General features: G+C 33.5%; 2 protein-coding genes across 5 annotated transcripts; one reads left to right on the top strand and one right to left on the bottom strand.

Moving 5' to 3' along the window:
• The first annotated feature begins 172 nt into the window (after positions 1-172).
• On the top strand, positions 173-23,122 carry LOC101743746 (RUN and FYVE domain-containing protein 2). 4 transcript variants are annotated; one of them, XM_004930538.5, is made up of 14 exons: positions 173-442; positions 3,279-3,457; positions 4,526-4,635; positions 6,150-6,357; positions 6,906-7,084; positions 9,513-9,649; positions 10,499-10,557; positions 10,771-10,896; positions 11,056-11,196; positions 12,972-13,069; positions 15,014-15,155; positions 17,919-17,993; positions 18,550-18,783; positions 21,967-23,122. In XM_004930538.5, the coding sequence occupies exons 1-14, from the start codon at positions 289-291 to the stop codon at positions 22,096-22,098; spliced, it is 1,974 nt and encodes a 657-aa protein (XP_004930595.1). In that variant the 5' UTR covers positions 173-288; the 3' UTR covers positions 22,099-23,122. The 4 variants fall into 4 exon arrangements, with proteins under 4 accessions (XP_004930595.1, XP_062525051.1, XP_012549669.1 ...); XM_012694213.4 differs by lacking the exon at positions 173-442 and adding an exon at positions 2,519-3,189; XM_062669067.1 differs by lacking the exons at positions 15,014-15,155; positions 17,919-17,993; positions 18,550-18,783; positions 21,967-23,122 and having other exon boundaries at positions 189-442; positions 12,295-14,467.
• Positions 19,593-27,548, bottom strand: LOC101743895 (retinoid-inducible serine carboxypeptidase). The gene is made up of 8 exons (XM_004930539.5): positions 27,219-27,548; positions 26,680-26,930; positions 26,420-26,519; positions 25,333-25,463; positions 25,143-25,253; positions 24,382-24,703; positions 23,791-23,868; positions 19,593-23,601 (listed from the first exon to the last, which is right to left on the bottom strand). Exons 1-8 carry the CDS (start codon positions 27,394-27,396, stop codon positions 23,387-23,389), a joined length of 1,386 nt encoding a protein of 461 aa, XP_004930596.2. The 5' UTR covers positions 27,397-27,548; the 3' UTR covers positions 19,593-23,386.
• Positions 27,549-27,583: the final 35 nt, after the last annotated feature.

The raw sequence follows: 27,583 nt of genomic DNA, 5'->3' as shown, positions 1-27,583 counted from the left end.
CATTTAGTATTTAAATATATAAGCTGTTTATGTAAAAATTCATACCACCAGTTTTCAGAAATCCTCACAAAAAGTTTTGCGTTTTAAGTCAGAAAAGACTACGCAGAAGATTTGGCTGTGCAGGCTAAGTTTACGTTGCCTATGTAAATGACAATTCAAACAAAAAAATGACACGTGACACTTGACAGTAACAATTCACTGACGTGTTTGAGTTTTCTTTCAGAGTGATTTGTTTTGTATATTCGGAAATGTGTCGTTATTGTTGTTAATATTAACTTAAACCTTAATATGGCATCTGCAAGAGAAAATGATGCAGAAGTATCACCAACATCATCTATGTCTTCTGTCAAATCTCATCCCATCGAAAGATCTTCATCTTCAAAAGATGAAAGATGGCCAGAACTTCTGATATCGCGACCACAAAAAACATATAACTCAAAAAGCAAGTATATATCACATTCACTACCTTATCAATAATAGAACCGTATGCTGCTGTTAAAAATAAACTATAAATGTCGCTGCCGCGTGATTTCTAAGTACGCTTATTTTAAAAAAATATTGTAAATGTTTGGATATTTTATTATTTTACACTCAAGTAAATTGCCAACATCATCAATAAATACCTTGGGATTTTTAGTTAAAATGCTTAATTTTTTTATCCCATCTGCAGCCAAAAATATCAAACATGGTATTGAAGTTGCCACCATCCAACACCAGTTTGGTGGATTTAATAAAGCAAATAATACCCATGAACTATTTTGATTTGATAATTCAAATTGAATCAGAAATGGATTAAATTTGTTCTACCTAATTTAGCTATTGCTCCTATACTTGCCACAAATATTTGTAGCAATTTTTATATATATTTATTTGTAGCAAATATTTTTAACAAAAAATGCATGATCAAGTAATTTATCATATCAAAACGAAATTTACAATTACAATATGTGGCTATACTATTTAAGTGCATATGAAAAATATTAGACTTCAAGCATCTGATATATGAGTCGACTATTATCAAAGCCGGCAATCTGACTTTTGGACAATGATTGGTAAATCAGAAAAACGAATTATTGACTTTGTATTCCATTGGCAGTCACAATACTCTTCGGAACGACATCTTAGATAAATAACAGGTTAACTATTAACCTTTATTTAGTGCAGGTTTTGAACCGGATTCTTTGAAGGAGACGATTATATTCAAATCAATCTGTATTGACATATCAATAACTTTTTTTTGTCCAAATGCACAGATTGCCACCTTTGATAATAGACGACTCATATGTAAGTATCCTGATAATATTTTATATTTTGAAGTCCTTATGGCCTGCCTATGGTGTGCGATAAGACACCTCAGTGTTTTCTAATCTAGCGATGCAACTATGCCAGGGTTGGAATCCTGCAGGCAGATATAATTTTTTCTTCATGTGTACTTAACAAATGTTCATGATTGACTTCCACAGTAATGGAATAAAATTGGTAATAAAAATCAAACTGGCAAAAATTATAATTTTCATAATTATCGCACAGATAGGTTATTTCTGCCGTGAAGCAATAATACATATCAGTTTGAAGAATGAGGCAGCCCTTGTACCGAAAAACTGAGATTTAGAACTTGTCTTTCAAGTGGCATTTATATTATGATGTCAATGGGCTCCTCTTGACAGCTCACAACACCAGGTGGACCATGAGCTACCCACCCATCTTAGCAATAAAAATTTTTAAAAAACAATAAAGGACAGACAAACAAAGAATAAAGAAACAATAAAATTACAATTTTGTTTGTGCAACAAATCCATAAATGAGTTTTTTGCTTAAAAATCTGCATTAATTTATGAGTTATTAATTATGCCTATAATTTCATCAGAATAAAGTTAAACAGGGGCACGGAAATGCATTCTTATATTAAACTTTGTAAAGTAAACATAGCTCCAATAAAAAAGCAATAAAATGAATATATTGTAGTTTTTGTGAGCATCAAGTGTGTAAAAAGTAAAATAAAAAATGTCAGTCTATTCAGTAGCATGTTGCTTGATACGTGCACAATCGTAGACTCTTATGATGTTATTTATACAAATTTACAAATAAATATGTAGATCTTCATTGAATAGAACCTAATAATTTTAATAGTGTTTACATACTTAACGTAACAAATATTATATTATATTTATAAACAAGGTAGCATTTTTAATATTTATTCCCACTTACTTTACATTCACTTTATAAATATTAGTTATTTCACTTTTATTTATTACTATTTCATTATATTTTTGTTCTACTGGAAGTTTTATTAGCTTGCTCTATATCTATATAACGGAATCATTCAACTAATTTTTTCGAATGAGATTTGTGATTAACTTCAAAATGTGCATAATATGTAACAAGGACCAATGAGAACACAATAATTTTAAAACTTTATTTTCATATAATGACCAGAATCACCAGAAAAAAATTGGCTTGTTATTTTGCATGTTTTTTTTTAATTCTTCGTTTAATAATTATCTTCAGATTTAAATTGTTGGATTAATAATTCCATCTAATGTACTTACGGTGAACTCTTAGCAACTCACGTAAAACTTAAACATCGTGATTTGGTATAGTGAGTCGTAGTAGTTCCCCAAAGCTTGTGCAGATGTCGCCACTTCGAACAAAGTATTGATTTTCTCCAAGTGGTGCTTTCGTTACATGCCGGGAAATCAATATGTAGCTTCTGGAAAAATCAGATTCCTCACAACGCAATAACCGTATCGAGAGCACTTGTAATCCTTAATATCGTTCAATAACAGTACGCGATTATATTTTCGTAGAGTGAATTATAAACATACCTCGTGACCTTTTGTGTATTACGGCAATGATTATAAAAAAATAATCAAGATTTTCGAAGCAGTGTTAACAGTTTTGCTTGATTGTTTTTTTGCTGAAATATTATGCGTTCTCTTGCCGCTGTACATGGGGTAGATCCCTTGCCGGAATTGCGCATTCCACGGGGGGTACAACAATTAGGAGGTCTAGACGCCGATATGGCCGGCGCTCATGATACAATATATCTATGCAACTTTCGCGTTTCCGTGGACGGAGAGTGGCTTTGTTTAAAAGAACTGCACGACATGGAGATGCAAGATTCTTACATCCATCCAACAGACAACGGTGCGATTACTTCTCCTGACGATCCTATGCATTGCTTGATGGGTAACTTTGCAAATAAACCTATTTCGTGCTACGCCAATTTGATCAAAGTACTAATAGAGTATATTTAAAAATTAATTTTACTATTGTAGCTCGCGATCCCGTTGTCATTGAGCGCAGTAATCTCGTGAATATCTCGAAACTTATAGTGAAGGAACTAATCGAACAGTCGCTTCGTTTCGGCCGAATGCTCGACAGTGATCACTTGCCGTTGCATCACTTCTTTATTGTCCTCGAACATGTCATGCGTCATGGACTCAAACCGAAAAAGGTAAGTAACTGGGTACATTGGCTATAAACAGCTGCGTAATGTATATGCCATTTCGTCATCTCGCATTAAAACTGTATAATCTCAAAACTTACTAATTTTACAGGAGAGTGTTTTACAGGTTTAACATGTTATATTTTTAATATTTATCATCTTTGCAACATTTATTAAAAAATGTTTACCAGTTACATTATCTGTCTTTTAAAGTACGATAAAATTATGTATTAATTTTGTTAATAGTAGTCAAAACACAGGTAAACTAAAAAAAACTAAAACTATGCTCTTTTGACAGTATTTATGAGAAAAATACTGGTGATACCAAATGTTTCCGCATATTAACTCAATTTCGAATATTTTTGGAATTTGTACACTTCTTATACTTCGTGTGTCCTTATTCATCACGGCTCTTTCTGAATTTAAAACAGTGATAATTAATGTACTTGAAATTGGAACTCACTCACCTCAAAATAATTGAACTTGGTGTTATATCACAGGCTCTTCTGTGAGACAATATAAATAATAAAGATTTAAACAAGCTTTAAACACAAAACGGTTTCATCGAAATTGATAGAGTAGTTATTAAGTGATGTGCGTGTAACAATTCTCAAATAAAACGAAGAATCGGGTAATTGCATCACGTATTAACAACAAGCGTTATAACTTTTTTTGAAATTAATTAAAATCTATAGTAATATTTTAAAGCTGAAGAGTTTGTTTGTTTTGAGCACCAATAAAGAATGTTTCAAAATCGGGGTTTTCCCTCCCTTTTGAGAAATTCCACTGCGTGCGCTGCGGAAACGGTTAAAGTTTCGCTAAAGTAATGTATGAGAGAATTGTTCCCCTATAAAAGATCTAAAAAAAAGTCCGCGACAGCATATGTCTGTATGTTAAGCTTGGCTCACTATAACGTTTTTTTATGCTAACAAAATTTGTCCTAAAATAAAGCATTATTTGTGAACTATTCCACGCGGACGAAGTCGCGGGCAAAAGCTAGTATATTATAAAAAAAAAATCAGTTCTTTTACAGTTTCCTAATAGTATAAGATCTAAGATTGTACATAAACATTTTAGGGACTCCTCGGACCTAAAAAGGAGCTATGGGATATTCTTCAAATGGTTGAGAAGTATTCGCCTGAGGCAGCCGATATCACGGCCAGTGTCAGAGATCTTCCAACTGTGAAGTGAGTTTTAAAACACACACACGTTACTCGACTGTTGTAACATTTTAAACGTGCTTTAATAATTTAGTAAATAAATCTACCTACAACTTTGACATTACGAATTGTGTCTTACAATCATAGACCTATATAGTAGGGACACGACATATTGTTCTATACGTACAATTGCTTATATAAATAGCACCCATTTTGAAGGCACATACATAAACATATATCTATCTCGTTCTTACTCAGCACTTTAACTCGCAGGAAAACAATATAACAGTATTTCAGTGCGTACATAAAATGAAACATGAATATACGTAAATATCTCCGTCTCCGTCTAATGAGGCCGAAAATCCGCCATGTTTAGCGCGCCAAATGTCATTGTCATGTCAGTTCGGCCGTCTGTTTTGGGTTGTACATTATTTATTGACTTTGATATCGATTTAATATGATTGATTATATAAAACTTCATAATTTATCATGCTTAAAACATACAAAAATAATAATTAAAACGTATTTTATAGGATCTCAAGAAAGTCGATGTCCTAAAACTATTATCTATATGTATTTAAATTCATTATGGAGCCCTCATCCGAAAAATCCATTTTTCGGTCGGAATCTATTGATCATGACACTAATCATAAATACCACTTTAAAATATGTCATCAAAACATATTTAGACATTCTGTTTAGATATTTCGGGAAAAAGGCTACCGACAAAATCTCTTCGGAACTATTTAAATAAAATAGTTTTATTCCGCAGTGAGTAAAACACTATTGTAAATTTGTTAAATATTTAATAATTAAGTGATTTTAGAGAGGAAGTCACAAGGAATGACGTTTGTAATTAATGAATAAATGTTCTGTAGGTGTTTTTTTTTCACGCGGTCCCTTGATAAGTTTAAAATTTGAATTACTCTCAAGCGAAAGTGATTCAAATGGTGCGGCGCACCTTCCTTGGGGTGCGCTGCGGTAGTATGTTACGGACTTTAGAGTCAGCAAAACAATTAAAATAGATTGTAATAGTCTAAGAAAAACACGTACTCAAAATACGATAACATTTAGCATGCTAGAAATGGGCTGATGGCTTTGAACTACGCCATATCTTTATGTTTTGCGACAAACGACAACTGTATAAAATCAGTGTAGCAACTTTTAAAAATCATCATATCGTTTACTTGGCAAATTCGAAGGACGAACTTGTCTTAGATTTCACTCATCTAAATCATATCATATTTGCACATAACAATGTACCGAATTACTTCCCATTAAAGTATAAATTCTACAAATAAATAATACTCAACAATATTTAAAATAAAATGAGCCAAGAACGTTTATCGATAAAACCTGATAACATTGAAATCTTTTGTACAGCACTAAAGCCGCCATGTTTTGTGGCCAGATGACGTCACAGTGGCACGAAATTTTGGTTGACGTTTCATTTCCATAGGTTTCCTACTTCATTGCTTACAATTCACTAATGAAATCAGTTATGGCACTTGAAAAATTATAAAATTCAAAGATATTTACAGGACAGCAATGGGCCGCGCTCGGGCTTGGTTGCGATTGGCGTTAATGCAAAAACGACTCGCAGATTACTTGAGAATCCTCCTTGAGCATCGTGAAGATACTTTGGAGGAATATTTCGAACCCCACGCGCTGATGCTGAACGAGGAAGCTGTAATTATCACCGGTTTGCTGGTCGGTCTCAATGTTGTCGACTGCAATTTGTGTGTTAAGGTAAATAACACATATCGATGGGTGAAAGTATATTATAGGGTACTAGCTAGCTGTACTCGTCCGCTTCGCTGGGCATTTAAAATTAACATTATTATTTCTCACCCCCACAAAGATTCTCATCATTAACGCCGGAACTGGTGTAGGGAGTCCAACACTCATATAAATATTAGCCTATCCATTAAGTACATGTATTTTCTACATGGATACCAAGTTTCAAGTCAATCGGATGCATGGTTCAGTAGTTATAACGGAACATCCGTAAAAACCACTGTAGATTTATATATTAGTATAGATTTGATGGTGACATTTGTCTTTGTAACTAAAAGTCCGTTTTATTTCGTATTAGTATCAACAAATCGATGTTTTTAATTGACCCTCAATTAAGTTTACCTCATTCAAATGGCAGAAGAAAATTTTTTGTACAGATATTTTTTTCTAAATTTTAAACTTTAAATGGCTCTCCTATAAAGTTGCAAAAATGTCGCTTAAAGGAAAATAGACCCCTAATAACCCCTCGATATATAATATTTTTTTTAAATCATATGCAGGAAGAAGACTTAGATAGTCAACAAGGTGTCATAGATTTCTCTTTGTATTTACGGGGCAGTAACTCTTCCAACGACATAGCAGGAAATGAGAACAACACAAACAATGAACCTAAACAACGCCACATCAACACCATGCTCGATCAGAAAAACTATATTGAAGAACTAAACCGACATCTGAAGTGAGTGTTTTTAAACCTACATAGACTCGCAAATTTGCTTCATGTCTTTTTAGAAATTAGAGATTAGATTAATCTGAAAGGCATGTGCGTGTGGGATAACACAATAAAGGGCTACGTAATCAACACGAACGCTCGTGTCTAAAATTTTACTGGTTTTACTGGTGGTAGGACCTCTTGTGAGTCCGCATGGGTAGGTACCACCACCCTGCCTATTTCTGCCGTGAAGCAGTAATGCGTTTCAGTTAAAAGGGTGGGGCAGCCGTTGTAACTATACTGAGATCTTAGAACTTATATCTCGAGGTGGGTGGTGCATTTACGTTGTAGTTGTCTGGGCTACAGTAAGCACTTAACACCAGGTGGACTGTGAGCTCGTCCACCCATCATAAGCAATAAAAAAACATGAGCTGATAGGTCTCCTTTGAAGGCGCTCGGGTGGATATTAGCCAATCCCACCCCTCCTGACTGAGCCCTTGCTCGCACACCTGTCGTGGTAAAACTAGAAAGGTCACCGGGCCACCAGTATTCTCTCAAATATAAAAAAGTGTAAACAGTAAACAGTAAAACAACTTGTCTACAAGATAATACTACAGACCGCTATCCATTTAACATAAGATGAGTGAGTTAGCGAGTCGATATCGTCAAAAAATGATTTTATGCAAAAAAAGAAACATTTCAAAAGAAAATTAGAGTTCAGAAAGAAACGGTGTTTTTTATTAAATTCTTTTGCATCGGTAAAATAAAAACAACAGTTATGGTGGCATCGAATTAAAAGTGAAAACTATTAGAATTAATAACACGATAAAAAGCAGTACGTCCAAAATATGTAGTTACTTTTAAAATGCATGACTCGTGGTGATGACGCAAAAACATTAACTGTTAACAAATGATGAAAGGCTTTGGATAAAAACGCTGGTATTTCACTTTTCCTCGTGCAACTTCATATTGTAACAAACCGATAACGTCATAGATCATTACCATGATTATTTCTGTGAAACACAGTATCGGAAGTCATACGTGTTGTTTGTACGATTACAAAAAATTAATCAATATCGTTAAAAAAAGAATATTTAGAAGAAAAATAATAAATTTGTATTCTCTTTAATTGTACTTTTGCATTATTTAAAAACAATTAGGTATTTGCATTATTAAAAATTTTTCAAATCTGATGACAGTTTCATATGCTACAAGATTCTAACGGCAACCTGATGGTGTGTTGTCTCTCTGGGTGGTGTACCTACGTCACCAGTTTAACTTTTTTTTTTCGAAGTGACTGAGATACTGAACACCGCCAACAACCATCCACCAACTATCGAACTCAAAAATCTACATACTCTCATAACTCTCCACCAAGGAGGTCCGACGCCACGAGATAAAAAATGGATCTTGTTTACTGAGACGCCGTAAACTAAAATAAGGTCACATAGAAGTTATTAATTTATTGAGATTAAAAACATGCTATTTAAGAAAATACTTCGGGTTGTAGCAACCGGACACCTGTTTGTGCGCCTGTCGTTACATAGAATGGGGTAACACACCATCGGGTAGGCCGCATGCACGTCTGTATTCGACAGTATAAAAATAAAATACAATTTGATTCCTTATGTCAGCGATTTCTTACATTTAAAGATTAAAATAATAAATAATAGTTTAAAAAAACTAACAAAATACGCTTTCATATTAATTGTAAGAAAAATGATTTTATTGCGAAAAAGCGTGGGGTGCTTTTCAGGATATTATCAAGATAACCCTTCTACTCATATCTGCTCATAAAATATTTATGACTACTTATCCATGCACCCTCGCCTTTTTTTTACAATAAAATCATTTTTCTACACTATTTTTAATTGAAATTTATTTTCTATTTTTTAATTGGATTTTCTATAAAAGCGTATTTTGTTAGTTTTTTTAAACTATTATTTATTTTTCAGTTTTTAGTTGAATTTCAATTTTTTCAAAAAAAAATTCTCTTTTTTTTAAATATTGATATGTCATCGGTCCTCGAGCTAATCCGACGTTTTGAAAGAGGACAAAATCATGTTCAAAGATTCCGTTACAAACATATTTACATACATACGTCTGCGGCTAATAAAAGCGTATTAAAAATGTACAAATTTCTGTCGTGAATGAGTTTCGGTTTCGCTAAAACTGAGAATTAGAACACACGTCTGAAGGTGGAAGAAGGCATGTACGATATCGATATCTATTAGCTCCGGTACCCGCTTAACACCAGATGGACCGTGAGCTCCCATCTAAGCTATAAACAAAAAAAAGTGCTATTTTAAAGGTGTAAAATTTTCGTAATATAACCGAGTGCCATGAACAAGAAACACTACGATTTTATCGCAGTCTGCCAAAAAAAGATAGTTCAGCTATCACTTCACACTCATATCGTTATCTACTATCAGTGTGTTGAATGTTAATATTACAGCGCCACCGTAGCAAATCTCCAGGCGAAAGTCGAAAGCCTGACCACGACCAATGCGTTGATGAAGGAAGACCTTGCAATCGCAAAGAACACAATGATTCAGCTAGTCGAAGAAAACAATCAACTGAAACACGCTTTAGGTAATTATATGTAGTACTGGCCAAAATCTGTGATTATAGAAATATTAGAGTCTCTGTGTCTTTGACAATAGAACCATAATAATGTTCAAACTTATAATTTAAATTAATTATAGTCGAATTTCGACTACTGCGAGACCACTAGTTATTAATTACTAGCCATATTCCGTATTTAAAATTGTTTACTCTTTAATGGTATGTTGAAACAGTCATAAAGTAATAACAATTAGTGTTGGCATTAGTCGTCCACCCATCTAAGGAATAAAAAATAAAAAATAAAAAGTCAATATGAGAATATTGATATTACATTTTAATAATAATTTAATATTAGGCTACAGATTACCGCCATGACCAAAACCTCCTGCGAGTTCTAAAAATAAAAAATATATTTAAAAATCCACGACGTTTCTATTCCAGTACACATGTGGTTTAATTATATAAATAGTGAAGTTACTAGGTCAGTGGCTGATTTAAAAAAAAAAATCGACATCAGCTGATCAATTGATGGAACGTGGTTGTGTTTACTATACAAATGACGGCTTAATAATAATGACGGATTGCCGACTAGATAAGACGTCTTGCACTGATGACTCACTTTGTATTCTATCGCTTAGTGTGCATTAGTATGCGAAACCCGACGCTTGTGTCTTTTATTTTATTGTCAATTTATATTTAACTGCGTCTGTTCACCGTTATGCGCTATCGTTCTTAATTCATGGGTAATAATAACGGCAAAACGTATAGTAAACAACCGTTTTGGATCAGATCTTGTGAGTTTCGTGGGATTTAAAGAATAACGATTGTGTTCTTTTTTTTTTGTTTACGCGTGTTCTTTTTTTTTTTTTTGTACAGGTCAAGATATAACCAAAGATTCGAGAATGAAAATCACGGAACTGCAAGCAGATGAAGAGGTACTATGTAACTGTTTTTAGATTTCTAATTTGTGTATAGTAATTACATTAAAAACTAAATAAGAGTGTATCTAATGAATAAAGTAAATGAAATATTGGAGAAATAAATATCGCGCTTTTCGAACCTACTAACTTTTATGATTAAACATCTATCTATGTGATAAAAAATTATAAGTGGCAATTTTCACCGACATTCCGTTCCTATCATTCCAGGAAAAACGAAGCGTTAAAAGTGTAACTTCTGATAGATCTAAGAGTGATAAGGATAGCGAGATGTCAAAGGCGTTAGAGGAAGAAAGGAAGAAGTATTTAGAAATGCAAAAGGAACTTGATTTGCAGGTAAATTAATTGAAACGATTACTCACACTACGAATAAACAATTGAATCGTTGCAATTAGATTACATATTTTACTATGAACTAATTGAATTACAATAAAATATATAAGTACATATGTGTATATACATACCGTAAATTGTAAATTGAATTTTTCTCTTCAGATTTCATTGAAGGCAGAAATGGAGGTAGCCATGAAATTATTAGAAAAAGATATACACGACAAACAAGACACTATTATATCTCTGAGGAGGCAGCTTGACGATATAAAGCTTATCAATTTAGAAATGTACAAAAAATTACAGGTAAGTTCTCTAGTCGATGAATAAGCATGTTGTATTGACCTCCGGGATTTGTACCCTTCGTATCTTCGCTTTCGACAACTGTGTTGCCAAATTACTTTAGTTACCTTCACGCTCTGTTGACTAACAATAGTGTTTCAATTTTAAAATAAAACTAACAACTGAATTTCGAAATAATTACAGGTACTATCCTAAGATGAAATTTTTATTTTTTATTTTTTTGTAATACAACCGCTTTTGTTTTACAGGCATGAACAACCTAAATATTTTTTATTTAAAAGCCCAGACGTTGTCTGTAGAAATTTTTAATGCTAATAAACTTAACAATGCCCTGTATTTTACTTTCGATTCTCAGCTGTATCTTAAGCTCCCCTTAAAACAATTACGTTGTTAGTGAAATTCACACAATTCTATAAGAGTCACTCTTCGGCCATTGACAAGGAGTATAATAGCGATGCTCCAAGGCTTTAGTGTGGGTGCTGAATTCAATGCCTCTTGTTATCCGCCAACGCATACTGTTTACCTCGCTCATTAATCATTTACGTGGCTCTGCACCTTACCTCGAATACTTTTTACTAATTAATTAAATGTATTATAATTATCATTAAAAATCTCCGTAACTGCTGTTTTTTTAAATAGGCCGTATCATGAATCACGTATTATGAACGGCCGTCTGGTCTAGTGGTATGTGACATGGTCACTACACAAGGGGGTCGCGGGTTCGAATCCCGCCAAGGGAAGATATTTGTATGATAGATATAAAATGTCTTTTCCAGGGTTATGGATGTATATTAAATATATGTATGTGTATAATATAAATCTTACATTTATTTCCGTTATTTGGTACCTGTAACACAAGTTCTTTACGAACTTAGCACGGGACCAGTTAACGTGGCATGATTGTTAGTAAATATATATTTATTATTGTTATTATTTATTATTTATTATGAATTACGGTATGCTATCCTGTGTATTGTTACGTTTTATTTATTACTATTCACATTGCTTCATAACAATCTATACTAATATTGTAATTTAAAAAAAGCTGTATCCATACTAACACGATGCTTATTGGTCTGTGCCGCGTTTTACGAACGGAAGGAATGCGAGACGGAGCTGACGCAGAAAGGCGAAATGGTATCAAGGCTTCAAGCGAAGGCCGAACAAATCGGCAAAATACTCCACAACATTGAGAAATACAACCACTTCCTAGGATCCGATCACGATCTAGTTAAAGCCCTAAGATCTCCCACTACTAACGAAACGAATATAGGAGAGAAGCTCGAAAAACTCAAAGCTCATTGTAGTTCCTCTCACAAGGGTACAAAGTCCAAGGACGAGGGTCCTCCAAATAAGAAACTGAATCTTCAGGAAATACCACCGTTTAGGAAAAGTAGTAGTCACGATAGAAGTGTCGCTCGACCAGGTGAATGAAGCGATACTAACAAAGCGCTGTTATTTAATATTATGTAAATACTTAGTATGAACAGGTGGTATTTCCTCTTTATTATATAAATACGTGAATCACAAAAGCATGTTTATCTAAAATCGTATTCATAATTAAAAACTACAAGAATCTCTTTGGTAAATTATATAGTTATTAAGTCGCTGCGTTAGCCTAGCCGATAATTTTCGTATTATTATGTACTGTTTTATTACTTTATTAACATATTTGGTATCTACTTATATAATATTTAACACGCTTCCTGACTAACATCCAAACTGACTAACGAATAACATAATTTTTTTTGAGCTAAATTATATTGATATTGTTTTAGGAATGTGAAATTTCCTTGAAACATAAAACAGAGTTAATAGCCAAATTGGAAGCAAAGACTGAATCAATGGGCAGCACCATACATCAACTCGATGAAAAGTAGGTTGTGCCATTTTTATTATGATATCGCATCGAGCAAGTAGCCAGCTCTCCCTAGAGTTTAAATATCATAAAGTAAAGTTTTTTTTCTGTCAATCTATGGCCTTAATTTAGAATGGTGAATTAGAACCTATAAAAAACTAATATATAGCATCATTTTCGATTTTCGTGAGTCTTAGATATAACTAATAATAGTTATATCTAAGACTCATTATTATATAAGTAATGTTTTAATTAAAACTAGGTACGTTTTTCTTTTTAAAATCGTCCATTTATATCATAGTGTTAATATATATTTAACATTATAATATGAAATACAGATTTGCAATAACACACCCTGTATAGAAACCTCGTATCCTGTATACAAGGTGCATAAGAAACGTGCCCTAAAACATACACAAATGTAGCTAATTCCTAGCACTAAAACGTTTAAAAATAACTATGGAAAAAAGTTTTTTTTTCCTCACACACTTTTCTTAAATAAATCCGTACACAGTCAGATACATTCGCATTTCATTGCTCCTTAAAAATTTGTGAGTTTACAAGTCAAGATAAAAAAACAAATCTAGCTCTAAATCATTTTCCGTATATTTTTGGGCAGTAGTTTGGTTTCACATAGTAGTTTTATAAAGAGGATTATTTATAAAATTCTCAATTATAGCTAAAACCTATTACTATTTCAGTTCAATTTGTCTGAAACATTCCATTTAATTAGTGTTCTATTCTAAAATATAATGCACTCCAATTGACCGATAACGCTAATACGCTGTGATAATTAAACTCTAGGGTCTATTGAGTGCCACAATAACGTATAAACGCTACGCTATTGAATAGTAACGCTTGACATATCAATAAAACGCACTCTTGTTGTGTTATGCACAGCTTCAAGTATAGAAGGGCTACTTTATTCGCTCGACATTGGCAAACCCTCACAATGAATACTGTAAAAGCATAAAATGACATTATATATTTTCTTACGTTTAAAAATTAGACGGTAACGCTGTTATAGCTTTAGCTTTAATGTTGCTATGTTAACGAAACGAAAATATTACTGTAACGTTTTGTTAAATACACTTAAAAATAATTCTGTTTAAATTTAGTTTTTAATCAATTAACACAAAATTTGTTATAAATAATAAGTTGAGTAAGACATGTTTAGTTTTTGTTTTAAATTTAATAATAACATTTACAGACTAAAAAAGACTATTGTATCGAGTGAATCTACATTATTTATATTGTTATAAAAATGATCTCAGTTTTTTGTTTTCATTTATTGTAACACAATAATTTAAAATGTTGATTTTTTTTTATTGATTTACGTTTTATGTAGTCCTGTGGTTTCAATTGTGTAGTGATGTACATGCCTTATTTTTTAATAATAAAGCATATTCAGTTTAATACCGTATTTTATTGAGAAAAATGCTTATTAACTTTTATGTTTATTGTGTAGGTTTGCCAGTATCGATTTTTAACTGCCTTTACACTAAAATGCATCAAGTATTTAAGTTTAAAATGTAATAAATTAACTGACCTTATATAAAGTAACTGACTATAAAATAAAAATTTTTTTTTTCTTAAAACTAAATTGATTCTATGATTAATCAAATAAAATGACTAACATTATCTTTACATTTTCTTGCATTTTTTTTTCTTTATATAACGCAAAAATTTTCTATTACAAATATATCAGTTGTAAATATTTATTTTATACCAACAGATGAGAAAATAAAGATTAATTACTTTGCAATTAAAAAGTACGTCGACCATTTATCAGCCGATTTCTGAATTCAAAAATAAATCACTTTACGTATATATTATGTTTGATATATCGATTTAAAAACATAATCGAACCACTCAATTCAGAATTCGGTGGGAATAAATTGCTTGACGAAATTAATTACCTAGAATTATTATCAACGTTACAATTGAACGAACCCACGTTAGGTTACAAGAAGATAAACTAACTAGGAAGAATCTAGAAGATAATGCCCGCACATTGGGTCAAAAAGCGACCACAGCCGAAAAGAAAGCTGTGGCAGCAGAGGGAGACCTTAGAATTGAAAGAGAATGGAGGATATCTCTACAAGTAAGTTTCACAATTTTGCCCCCGTAGCGACAGATTGCTATACGAGGTTTTAGTCTACGGTTTGGTTTGAACAAGTTATAAACAAACACAAATAACTTTTCTAGTTTAATTTATGATACCTAGCGATAAATGAAACTGCCGTTTAGTATACATAAAGCTAGTAATTTATTACAAATATTTTTATTTCTGTCAATCGAAATATGCACTCAATAGTAGGGGAGCCCAAGTGGCGATTTCGGGATTTACTAAAGCGCGACAGTTTAATATAAAGGGGCTACCTTGTAGGTACCCGACTAAGTACCTCCACCAAATATGAGCTCCATATATGGCAACCCGTCAAAAATATAGCACCAGATTAGTAAAAAAAATTGTTTTTCTGAAATTATCGAGAGCGTCAGATAGAGGTAGAGTGAGTTAATTACATGTTAAAAAGTGTATATTCTACTAATCTGACAATTTGGGAGCGACGTAAAAAAGGGGAGGGCTACAAAGAAAAAAAAACTCATCTCGACATTCTCGAGCGTGGCAAAAAAATTTTTTATCGATTTTTGATATCGAAAAATACATAATCTGACGATTTCCAAAAGCCGAAGTAACAAAAATTCGTCAATAAAGTTTAAAGCGTGTAGCTGCATGCTGTCTTTATTCTCTCACTCTTTCTCTATCTATTATTAGTGGTTACCGTTACTCATGGACCTACCGTTTAGTACCCTCCATAAACCTCGTTTGAAGAAGGACATGTCAAAGCGCTCGGGAAACACCGTGGAAGGAAGCTCATTCCAAAGCCGGATGGTACGTGGCAAAAAAGATCTCAGTGCGTTCACTGTAGACCAACGCAGTGGCTCCAGGTCCAGGTCCTTTTTACATTTTTCAATGCCAATCTATAGCCGCATCCCCCATAGATGAAAAGGTATAGACACTTTCCAATTCCTACAATCCCGCTTTTGCAGGCTAGCCGTCAGATCCCCGTGGTTCGTGAGGAACGTTGACCAACACGAGGACCTGGGCCTCGAATCAATCCGGAAACACATGAAGTCAGCGTCGGAACGGTACTTCGATAAGGCTATACGTCATGATAATCGCCTTATCGTTGCCGCCGCTGACTATTCTGCGAATCCTGATCACGCAGGAGCCAGTCACAATTGACGCCCTAGACACGTCATTGCGGATCCATCAGATACAATCCCTTGCATTAGACGCCTTTAGCTCTAACACTAGGAGTAGGGACCCAGGTAATCGTACTCGTCGAACTCGACAAAGAGTTTGACGTCCAACCTAACCTAAACATCATCTCGCTGAGTTTTTCTCGCCGGATCTTTTCAGCGGGTTGCGATTCCGATCCGGTAGTAGAATCTTTCGCGAAGCAGCTACTCTTGTCGTCGTCTAGTCGTCGTGGTCTAAGGGATAAGACGTCCGCTGCATTCGTGTTGAGCGATGCACCGATGTTCGAATCCCAGGCGGGTACCAATTTTTCTAATGAATTACGTACTCAACAAATGTTCACGATTAACTTCCACGGTGAAGAAATAACATCGTGTAATAAAAATGAAATCCGCAAAATTATAATTTGCGTAACTACTGGTGGTAGAACCTCTTGTGATTCCGCGCGGGTAGGTACCACCGCCCTGCCTATTTCTGCCGTGAAGCAGTAATGCGTTTCGGTTTGAAAGGTGGGGCAGTTGTTGCAACTATACTAAGATAAGACTGGTGGTAGGACCTCTTTAGTCCGCACGGGTAGGTACCACCGCCCTGCCTATTTCCGCCGTGAAGCAGTAATGCGTTTCGGTTCGAAGGGTGCGGTAGCCGTTGTAACTATACCTGAGATCTTAGAACTTATATCTCGAGGTGGGTGGCGCATTTACTAGATGTCTATGGGCTCCAGTAACCACTTAACACCAGGTGGGCTGTGAGCTCGTCCATCCATCTAAGCAATAAAAAAAAAAAAAAAAAAAAAAAAAAGATCTTAGAACTTATATCTCAAGGTGGGTGGCGCATTTACGTTGTAGATGTCAATGGGCTCAAGTAACCACTTAACACCAGGTGGACTGTGAGCTCGTCCACACATCTAAGCAATAAAAAAAATGACATAGAATCAATACCACAATATAAGGTCACAAATATTGTAATATCATCTACGCATCTTACTACTACTACGCAATTATATTTACTTAAATAACTCGCACTTTAAAGTGCGATATGACCGAGAAATGTTTCATTGAAATTCATTGAAATTGCAAAAAAATTATATCATTTTATCAACCAATTTACAAATCGAATCCATTCGATCATTACTCATAACTTGTCTCAAATTTTAATTATCAATGAAAACTTGTAAAGATAAATAAAAGTACAAAACCACAAACATTTTTGGTTATTTTAAAAACCAATATAAGGGAAATAGTTATCTTTAATTTTCAGATTTGTTTGTTATACATAACTTCACGTATAGTTTAACCAATTGAAATTTAAAAAAAAATTACATCCGTTCTTTTGTACTTGAAGCAAACATTCTAGAATAGCAGATAACATTAACCATAATCGAATCGAGTACATCGAGTTAATACTCGATGCGACTCGATAAATAGTCTTAATAGACTATTTAGCGAGTGAAGAGTGACTAGGATTCCCGAAAATTAGTGGTAATGGAAAAAAATAGATATAACGTAGATAAAAACTATAATACTTTGTAACAATGCCGATCCAATTCTATTCACTAAATCAGAAATTAATGTAACTAAGTCATGTAATAAAAAAATCTTTCAGGAATCTATGATGCGAGACCGAGACAAAATATCAAGTCTTACACAAGAAGTTGAGTCTTTGAAAGCCATTGGACAGGTTTGTGGTTGATTTCGATTTTTAAAACAATGACACTGAGAAACTACAATCGATTTCATTTCGAAATTGTTTAGTTAACTGATAATGGATATCTGTCGTGGACGAAGTAAGTTCTTAAACGTTCTGTGTGCCTAGTGCGAGTTTTTAACGTTCTCGATAGCGTAAAAGTTAACTCAAGTTTGTATGAAGTTGGAACGTTTGCCTACGTTTACCGCTAGGGGCGCTGTTCCAAATGCATTAAAATTTTAGTTTACTTTTACGCTATCGAGAACGTTAACGAGAAAAAAAAATTAAAAAACTCGCACTAAGCACACTAGTTATTGCCGGATCTGCAAACGAGTAGAAACGTCATGTGAGAAGGAATACCTATAAACCCTCATCGGGCTTTCACTGTTGACGTCTCAACATTCCACATTTCACTTCGAGATCTGTTCTTAACAAACCGACCTTTGATTGACCTTATAGTCTTATTGAAAATCCAAATAAAAAAATTAGGTGTTTATAGTATTCAAATGCAGAGATTAATATATTTTTATTAAAATTATACTTTTTACAGAAATATCTTCTTTTACAAGAAGAGCAACACATCTTGAAGACTAAATACAGCGAAGCACAAAAAACTTTAGAAGAAGTCGGAGCCACGCTCAGCGAGAACAAACTTCAGCTAGCTGAGTTGTTAGAGAAGGAATCATTAGCAACTACCACAGAGGAAACACCCACTTGGGCCAACGATAAAGACGCGACGGCTTGCGCTACGTGTAATAAGGAATTCAATATTACAAGACGGAAAGTAAGTCATCATTAAAATTATAACTGACTAGCTGTACCCGTCCGCTTCGCTGGGCATTTAAAATTAACATTATTATTTCTCACCCCCATAAAGATTCTCAACATTAACGCCTCCGCAACTCTGGTGTAGGCAGTCCAACACTAATATAAATATTAGCCTATCCATTAAGTACATGTATTTTCTACCTCAGATACCAGGTTTCAAGTCGATCGTATGCATGGTTCAGAAGTTACAACGGAACATCCGTAAAAACCACTGTAGATTTATATATTACTAGCTGACCCGGCAAACGGTGTCTTGCCATATATAAGATTTCTAGAGAATTTCTAAAATACTAACTTATTGGAAGTGTATAAGGATGTGGAATATGAGTGAAAAAGGCCTGGAGCGCTGGGAACGATGAGGGAATGTTGTTTAAAAATAACAAAACACCAAACATTAATTGTTTTAATTTATTAAAAGTAATAATTATATATATAATAGCTGACCCGGCAAACGTTGTGTTGCCTTAAATAAGATTTCTAGGGAAATTCTAGTCTAATATATAAAATTCTCAAAAACCTCATTCAACCACATAATATAGTAAGCGGCACGTAAGTTGGCAAGGTTTTGGTGTAGTGGGGGTAATGTCGCGCATAGTGTACATTGCAACAAAAAAATGGTCACTTTTATTGCCCGCATATATGTTAATTTTATTTTATTAAATTTTTTATTTGCCATAATTTATTTTTAAGCCTGTGTGTTTAGAAGAAAGTTAAAGAAAAGAGAGGAATTCGTGAAGTGTGTTAGGTGTTATAAATAAAATACAATTAAAAGTTAAAAAGTTTATTTAAAAAAATATACTTAATATTAAAAATTATGTGTCGCCGTCGTCACTATCATTTTCTAATAGTGCTACCCCTTGGATTAAATTTATGGTAGCACCTGAGCTGGTGGAAGGAGTTGGCTCCTCATCGTCGACATAACGAAGAGTCGCTGTCGTCACTGGCGTAAATAATAATACGCTCAGTGACTGAATCGATTATAATTATGGTCATTGGTATTTGGTCCTACCATTGCAAACAAATTTAAAACAAAAATGAAAATGTGGTGTCGTGGGACACCAGGTAGGAACGAAGTTCCTTCGGCTAATGTAGAATCGACACAATTTGCAAAAAAAAAATCGTGCTCAATTTTATGTTGGTTTTCTTGATTTTTCTCTTAAATTTTGCTGATTAGTTTTTATTTAAGTATAGGAAAGTATTTAGGAAATTCAGTATTTAGGAAATAATAAATTACGTAAAATAGAAAGAGAATGGATGAGAGAACGAAAAGAAAGAGGGAGAAAGAGAAAGGTATTATACACTACTCGCTTGTATATGCGACTGTCGCGCCTGCGCACGTTTCATTTAACGGTTTTATTCCACGCACTTTTTTCCACGGATTTTTTCCACGGATTTTTTCTTACGGTTTTACTATCACATTTTTTTCAGTTCGGTCGCGCAGCAAAATCCCTATCCCCTCCAAGCCTGCCGTAAGGAACTTCGTTCCAATAACACTCGTAACAAAAACTAAATTTAAAACAATAATAACAACTCGTAACAAAAACTCAATATAAACAAAGGGTTCCTACAACTTTAGTAGGCGCATGTGTAACCGTGAGCGAACGGAACGTGGACGCGGTGCGGGAGGGGAGGGTCGACTGACTCACCAATCGCGCGCTCGGAACGGTGCTACGTCTTTCCCCGCGTCCCGCTTGACAACCAAAGAGACCTAAAAAACGACTTCTACGCATCTAGCGACTCTTGCCAAGTTACGTGCCGGGGACTATACCTCATACCTCATTATAACCAAAAAAAAAATCAAAAAAAAATATGTTTGGGGTGGACAACCCTTATCACTTAGGGATATGAAATATAGATAGTAGCCGATTCTCAGACCTACTGAACATGATTGATACACAAATTAAACCAAAAAAACATGGCTGGCAAGCTACGATTGATACGCAAATAAAACCAAAGAAACATGGCTGAAAAATGTATAGTGAGTAAGACAGGAGACCGGCTTCGTCCTCATCCCTACTACGTGATGTTTGCTGGATGAGTGGTGACACCTGACGGGGATAACTGATCGATTGATAGTTGATCAGTAGTCGACCGGCGAGGGCAGGAGATCAAATTGAATTTAAAAAAAAATCATAATTAAAGGAACTTGAAATTATAAACTCTGAATAAGAATTTATCGTACTACAATTATAATATTTGATTGGCATCTTGCAACCTTATTGCGGATCTGTGCATAGAATAAAAAAATAAAAATCGGGATGGAAAAATAGGGGTTGATCGTATAAGAGTGAAAATTGAGAGTAATATATATTTTTTTTATTTTAAGTCGTGACAAAATAAAAAATAAAATCTTACCAAAAAATTTAAAATTTATAATTAACAAATAAAAAATAGGGGTTGATCGTAGAGGGGTGAAAATTTCAGAGCAATATGAAATTTTTTATTCTGTCATGACAAAATAAAAACAAAAATCTTGCAAAAAATTTAGTTTTTAATTAGCAAATAAAAAATAAGGGTTGATCGTAGAGAGGTGAAAATTTAGGGTTGTATGTATTTTTGTATGTTGTATCATAAAAAAATAGAAATTAAACATTTTGTCTAAAAATAAAAAAATAAAAATTTGGGGTGGACTACCCCTAACATTTAGGGGGATGAAAAATAGATGTTGGCTGATTCTCATAGATACCGGATAAGCACAAAAAATTTCATCAAAATCGGTCAAGCCGTTTCGGAGGAGTATGGCAACGAAAACTGTGACACGAGAATTTTATATATTAGATTTATAGTATAGATATAGATTCATGACGTTCCCATTATCGCACCGTACTTTCCCTCTGTACAAAACGTCACAATGAAATAACTCTCTGTTTACTATTTACCTGTTTTAAAAACATGATGCTTTGATTAAATAAACTGCCGAAGAACCATCAAGGTACGATAACTATTAATACATCGGAAACGGACTTTACTAGCTTCCTATATAAAAAAATATAAACTTTTCTATATATCAGATGGGGAAATGTTTATTCGTTTTTTTTTTAATTGGAACAGATGGGGCAGTTTATTTAGACATTAAATGTTATAAAAAACAAAATATTTTTTATTATAATTAATATTTATTTACTATTTCATTTTTCAGCATCACTGTAGAATGTGTGGTCTAATATTTTGCGCAGCTTGCAGTGATAAAACTGTTGCATTGACTGGCAACACCAAACCTGTTCGTGTTTGTGGTGCGTGCTACACGGAAGCTGTCCGCCACACAGAGTAATTAGTTGTAATCTAATTATAATTACGCCGGCCGAATGACCAGAACGCGAGACCATGATTAATAGAGTTAATTGAATGTTATTGACTATTAAATTGGTTAATTGGACAGTGCCTTTGGGATAAATTTTAGTGTTCTTTTTATACTAAAGCATATTTAAAAGTGACAGTTAAAATAGGCGTTATTTTCCATTGCGATTCTATTTGTGGATATATTATGGCAACAATAAAGAGGAATATTTTTTGGTTAACAGACATATGGCATCTTTTATTATTATGTGAGCTAAAAACATAAATACAAATTTAAATATATCTATCTATCTTCATGGTTTTTTTTTATTTCAATTGTAAACCTAAGCGATACTGTTAACACTAAACCTATGTTTTTAAATTACTACTACATTTGTATTTACTATTATTAATTATGGTGCAGATGTTTTATAATAATTGTATGGTTAGACACAAGTACACTAAGCACAAGCATGCAAGCAGCAACAATGTGGAATAAATCAGACAAGCGTGTTATTTGTGTTTTTTTTTATCCATTGGATGGATAGACGAAACATACTAATGATCGTCAGTGGTCACCGCTGCTCGTGGACGTCATCAATCTGACTCGAAGGAACAAAATATGTTGTAGCATTTACTACACCGTATGCCCACATAGTCGCCTCGTTTAGAGGACATAATTTCATTAATTGTCGTGGTGTGTCCTAAACAAATGCTTAAATTAAGTAAGTAACTTATAAAATAGTCAAATGCTATTAAATCCACAATAGCTGAGCGTTGTCATTTTTTGATTGAATTTTATATTTTACACGAATATTTGAGAGCCCGTTTTGGGTTCAAAATCCATTCTGTCGGCTTACATTTTATAGATTATAAGGCGTAGTGCATATATAAATTGTATTTTTTATTATTAAATATATTTGTTCACGTTAAATGTAATCTGTGTTTAATATTGTACATAAAATTTTATAATTTTGTTGAATTCGTTAAACAATAAATTGAAATCAATATTCAAATAACATTAGTGAGTTTTATCATTTGACCGTGCATCTTGAGGGACATAGAACATTATTTTGTAATTGTTTCTACATTTTGTCTATATTTTTTTATTACAATATTAGAAAAAAAAGAAAAGTAGAATACAATAAATAATTTTCATTAGTTTTACATTACACATAAAACTGTACAATGGAATATACGTCTAATAATTACTTTTCTAAATTATAAATCTCTAAATTATAAGTACCTCGAGCTAAAGGTTCGTAAATCGATCTTAAATTAATCTAATTGTTCTCAGTAAGGAGATATTCTAAAATATGTTCCATGGCTTCGGGGTTATCTTCTGGAACCCAATGTCCGGCACGAAAGACAGACCAAAAACTAAGTTGCTCCATTTCTTTATAATATCCATTATTTGTGCCCCGTATGTGATGTCGTACCGCCTTCGTGAAATTCTCTTTAAGAGGCCAGTTCAGTTTGTGAACCCAGTTTGAAGCACCTGTATCGGTTTTTAAATAGGATAAGTTTTCAAGTTTCATGCATGAAAATGAAAAATGCGAAGTTTGGAAATCCATGTTCCTATGATGGTCCCCAAGAAAACAAGTGTTTTTCATTTCCTGCTTCTTCAATACTTAGGAAATTACTTCGCATAAACCAACATGAATTAAAAGAAAGAAAAAGTACCAACCTGCTAATGGAGTAACCACGTCGAAGTTTCCGTTGTAAATCACAACCTTCAAATTTGTCTTGCTCAAAATTTTCTCCACTGAAACAAAAAAACGTTTTCAGTTGAAAAATTTATACTAATATTATAAAGAGGAAAGATTTGTTTGTTTGTATTGAATAGGCTCCGAATCGACTGAACCGATTTAAAAAAATCTTTCACTGTTTGGAAGCTACACTATTCCCGAGTGACATAGGCTATAATCTTTTTTGAAAAATATTACGGGTCCTTACTAAAACTCCTATAATGTAACTCAGGGTGTAAAAAAATTACTTAAAATATTTTTTACATCGCGTGCCCTGCGAAAACTATTGATGATAGAATAAAATAATGTACTATGCCTTTGTAGAACACATTATTATTTACAAAAAGTGTCGCGACAGCATATGTCTAACTATCATAGTTATGCCGCAATACCTAAATGTTCATTTACACAAATAAAACAACGTCAAATATCGTTGAAATTTTTGTTAATGACCCGAGCGGAGCCGGAGCGGGCCGCTAGTAATATTATAAAATAAATCAAAGAGCTCGTTAATTATATTCAATACTTACAAAACCAGAAAGACGGAACAAGAAGACTTCCTTTTAAACTATCATAAACATCTGTATTTAAGTATAGCCAATCAATTGTTTGATTCACCAATTTTAATGTCGGCTTAACATATTGGTTTACATGGAGATTAAGTTTGACCAATGCCGGGTAAGGGCTGAGACCATAAATATTATTGAAGTTTAGAAATTCGTCTTCGTTCAGCTTTTTGAAGAGCATAAAGTCCACTTCGTGTGCTTGAATATAATCGTTTTTGTCCATCAAACTTATCAATTCGTGAGCTATGCGTGAAGAGCTCAGATATAAATCTCGATCGATTGCTCCCTGTAAACATTGATTTCTATCTGGTTTAATATGCATCCAGTAATCCGTCAAGGAATTACGTCTTTCATTAAGTGGTTCGAAATTAACCTATCATCATCGGTCTAAGAACATAATCCGTAACGGTAATAATATGCTACCTATACACAAAAAATATTAATTTTCTAAGCCACGCATTAATCCGTAAATTATATCTTTATAATTATAAAGAAGGTACTAAATTAGTGTTCGTTTTCGGTATTCCTTTTCAGGGGTTAACACGACATTGGAAAACTAAAGTAACACTTGTTTACATTTATTTGCGTAATCACCCGATCACTTAAACTCGGTAACAATAATGGTTTTAAAGTACACTGCTGCTCTTTCTGCTATTACGTTTCAGGTAAGTTAATTTATTTACAATGTAACACATTGTATTTGAAACAGATTCATGCTTACTAACGGTATGATAAAGAAACCGTGGCGTTACTAAAGTGCTCTCTTTAGGATTGACCCAACCACCTCCAATACCGATACCTTTAAAGTTCATTTTTAAACTCTTTTTCTTGATAGCCTGAAAAAAAAACAAATAAACCTTTTGAATGTTTATACGTAATTTATATAACAAAATAGATAACCGGTTATTCACATACCGTATATAAATAAACAGCTAATCTTGGACACAATTTACCGCCGTAACTCTGACCAATCACATACGCAGGAGTTTTTCGGAAAACTTTGTGTTTTTTGAAAAATTGTTTAATAGCTCGTGAGAGGTCAATAGCTGAAATCAAAACATTCTTCTATCATTATATAGAATACAATTTATTTTGTTGCGACGAACATAATATGAATGTATGATCCAGGTGATGTTAAACTGTCACTGGAGCCCGTAAATACCATACTTTTCATTTCTTTTATAGCATTGACGACTCACAAGAAATCATACCACTATAATTAGATAGATTATATTAAATGTAGCTTTATTTTAATTACACGATGTTTATTCCTTTATCGTGGTAGTCATTCGTGAATACGTATTAATTAAGTTTCTTTCGTGTAAATATGTTAGGTATCAGCGGGATTTGCACACTGGCATTGACGCATTGTTCTATACGAGTAGGTAGGTACACCGTGTATCTCATCCTTTTGGCTACACGATTTCAAAATATTAGTTATTTTATTTATTATTATTAGTTATTTTATTTCATAGAAAAATACCTAAATACAACACTAAAAAGACAGAAAATCTTTTTAGAAATGAGGGAATTATAAAAGCGTTATACTTCCATGTTACGCAGGAATACTACATATTGACGTCAATGTTCATATCCGTCTTATCGATCCCATAGCAAAACTGCTTTTATAGAAAACAGATTTTCATTCAAGCCAGTGAAAAAACAGGACTAAACTTGAGAATTTAAATTATATATATTCAAGATAAGTATTGTATTCACATTGATTTGATTCTGTCTACTGATTTTACGACTATAATTACGACATGAGTTAACTAAGCTACAATAGATCAATTGTCGTGGACAAATAATCTAGCGCATAATATAACTTTATTTTAAATGTACATACAATAACGAACTTTGAGAATAACAGTTGAATGTGGCCATTCTCGCTCTCTTGCTCCTTCTTGTATGAGATATTCATGCTACTACTGCGCCACACACACCCGCGAAAGAAGTCGCAAATTAACCCTTAAAAAACTATGAACAACATAATTTCGTTTACCCATTTGTTGATCTGTTTTCACAAAAAGATCTTTACTTGTGACGTAACTAAATCCAGCGCCCACGGGGTGGTCAATAAGTAATAAATTCCTTCCTTTTACCTGTAAGCGAAAACTCGAAATAATACAGACTAGATAATAATAATATACAGAAAGATTTACCCCTGTCTAATCATCTTTATTCAACAAATAATTGAAAAGAAATGTTAAGAAATTTACACAATAATTTCTGATTATTCCTATTTTAATGCATACAACTTACCCAAGTATGATTCCTTGGTTGCATGTCCATCGTCAGGGGGCCGAATTCGCCAAAATTACCTACGCCACTAGCGGCAAAACCAGGACCTCCTTGGACCCATATTATAAGAGGCTTTCGAGATGCGTCTTTCTTCGTCCCGTCCGCGTAAAAAAACCAATAAAAAAGGTGTGCACCTGGTCGAACTTCTACATAGTCGTGTATGGAGTTTTGTGCTAAATAATTCTCATTCACGGCCCGCAAATATGGATTTTCTGTAATATAACCATTAGTTTATTTAATATCTTAATTAGTATAAAATATCTCTTGGGAATAACATTTTATAACCATGGCTGTTTTCGCACTATAGTTGGGTCGACATAACCCATGTTATGTCTCATATTGTGATTCAATTTGGTCTTTCAAGTTCTTAGTAATTAATACTAAATACTAATCTTCATACTACAACCGGAAGATTCTGAATTAAAATATAGTAGTATCTTGGATATTCAGTCCCATATAATACTAAAGTTATAAATATAATTAAAAAATTTAATAATTACCTTCAGGTGCAGATTGGCTAGCAATGCAGAATGTTGCGAAAAAACAAAAAAATAATTTTACTAGCATTGTGTGTTTTACAAAATATACACAAGCACTTCCTAATTTACATGTGCGCTTTGGCACCGCTCTAAAACGATTAACCACAATTAAACGCACAGCACAACGTGATGATATCATAACACCTAATTAATTAATGAGGTAAACGAAAAATGTACATGAACAAATCCGTAATTTTCATCACGTGCTTTTCATCAAGAAAAATATTGGATTAACTTGGTCACCATAGCTAGTCAGTCAACAAGACTGACATGAAATTTTTGCGCATCGTATTATGTAAAAGTTATTTCATACAAATGTTACGAAA

The sequence above is a fragment of the Bombyx mori genome, chromosome 6 (assembly GCF_030269925.1).
Source record: "Bombyx mori chromosome 6, ASM3026992v2".
NCBI classification, from domain to species: domain Eukaryota; kingdom Metazoa; phylum Arthropoda; class Insecta; order Lepidoptera; family Bombycidae; genus Bombyx; species Bombyx mori.
This window is presented reverse-complemented; position numbering and strand designations above follow the sequence as displayed.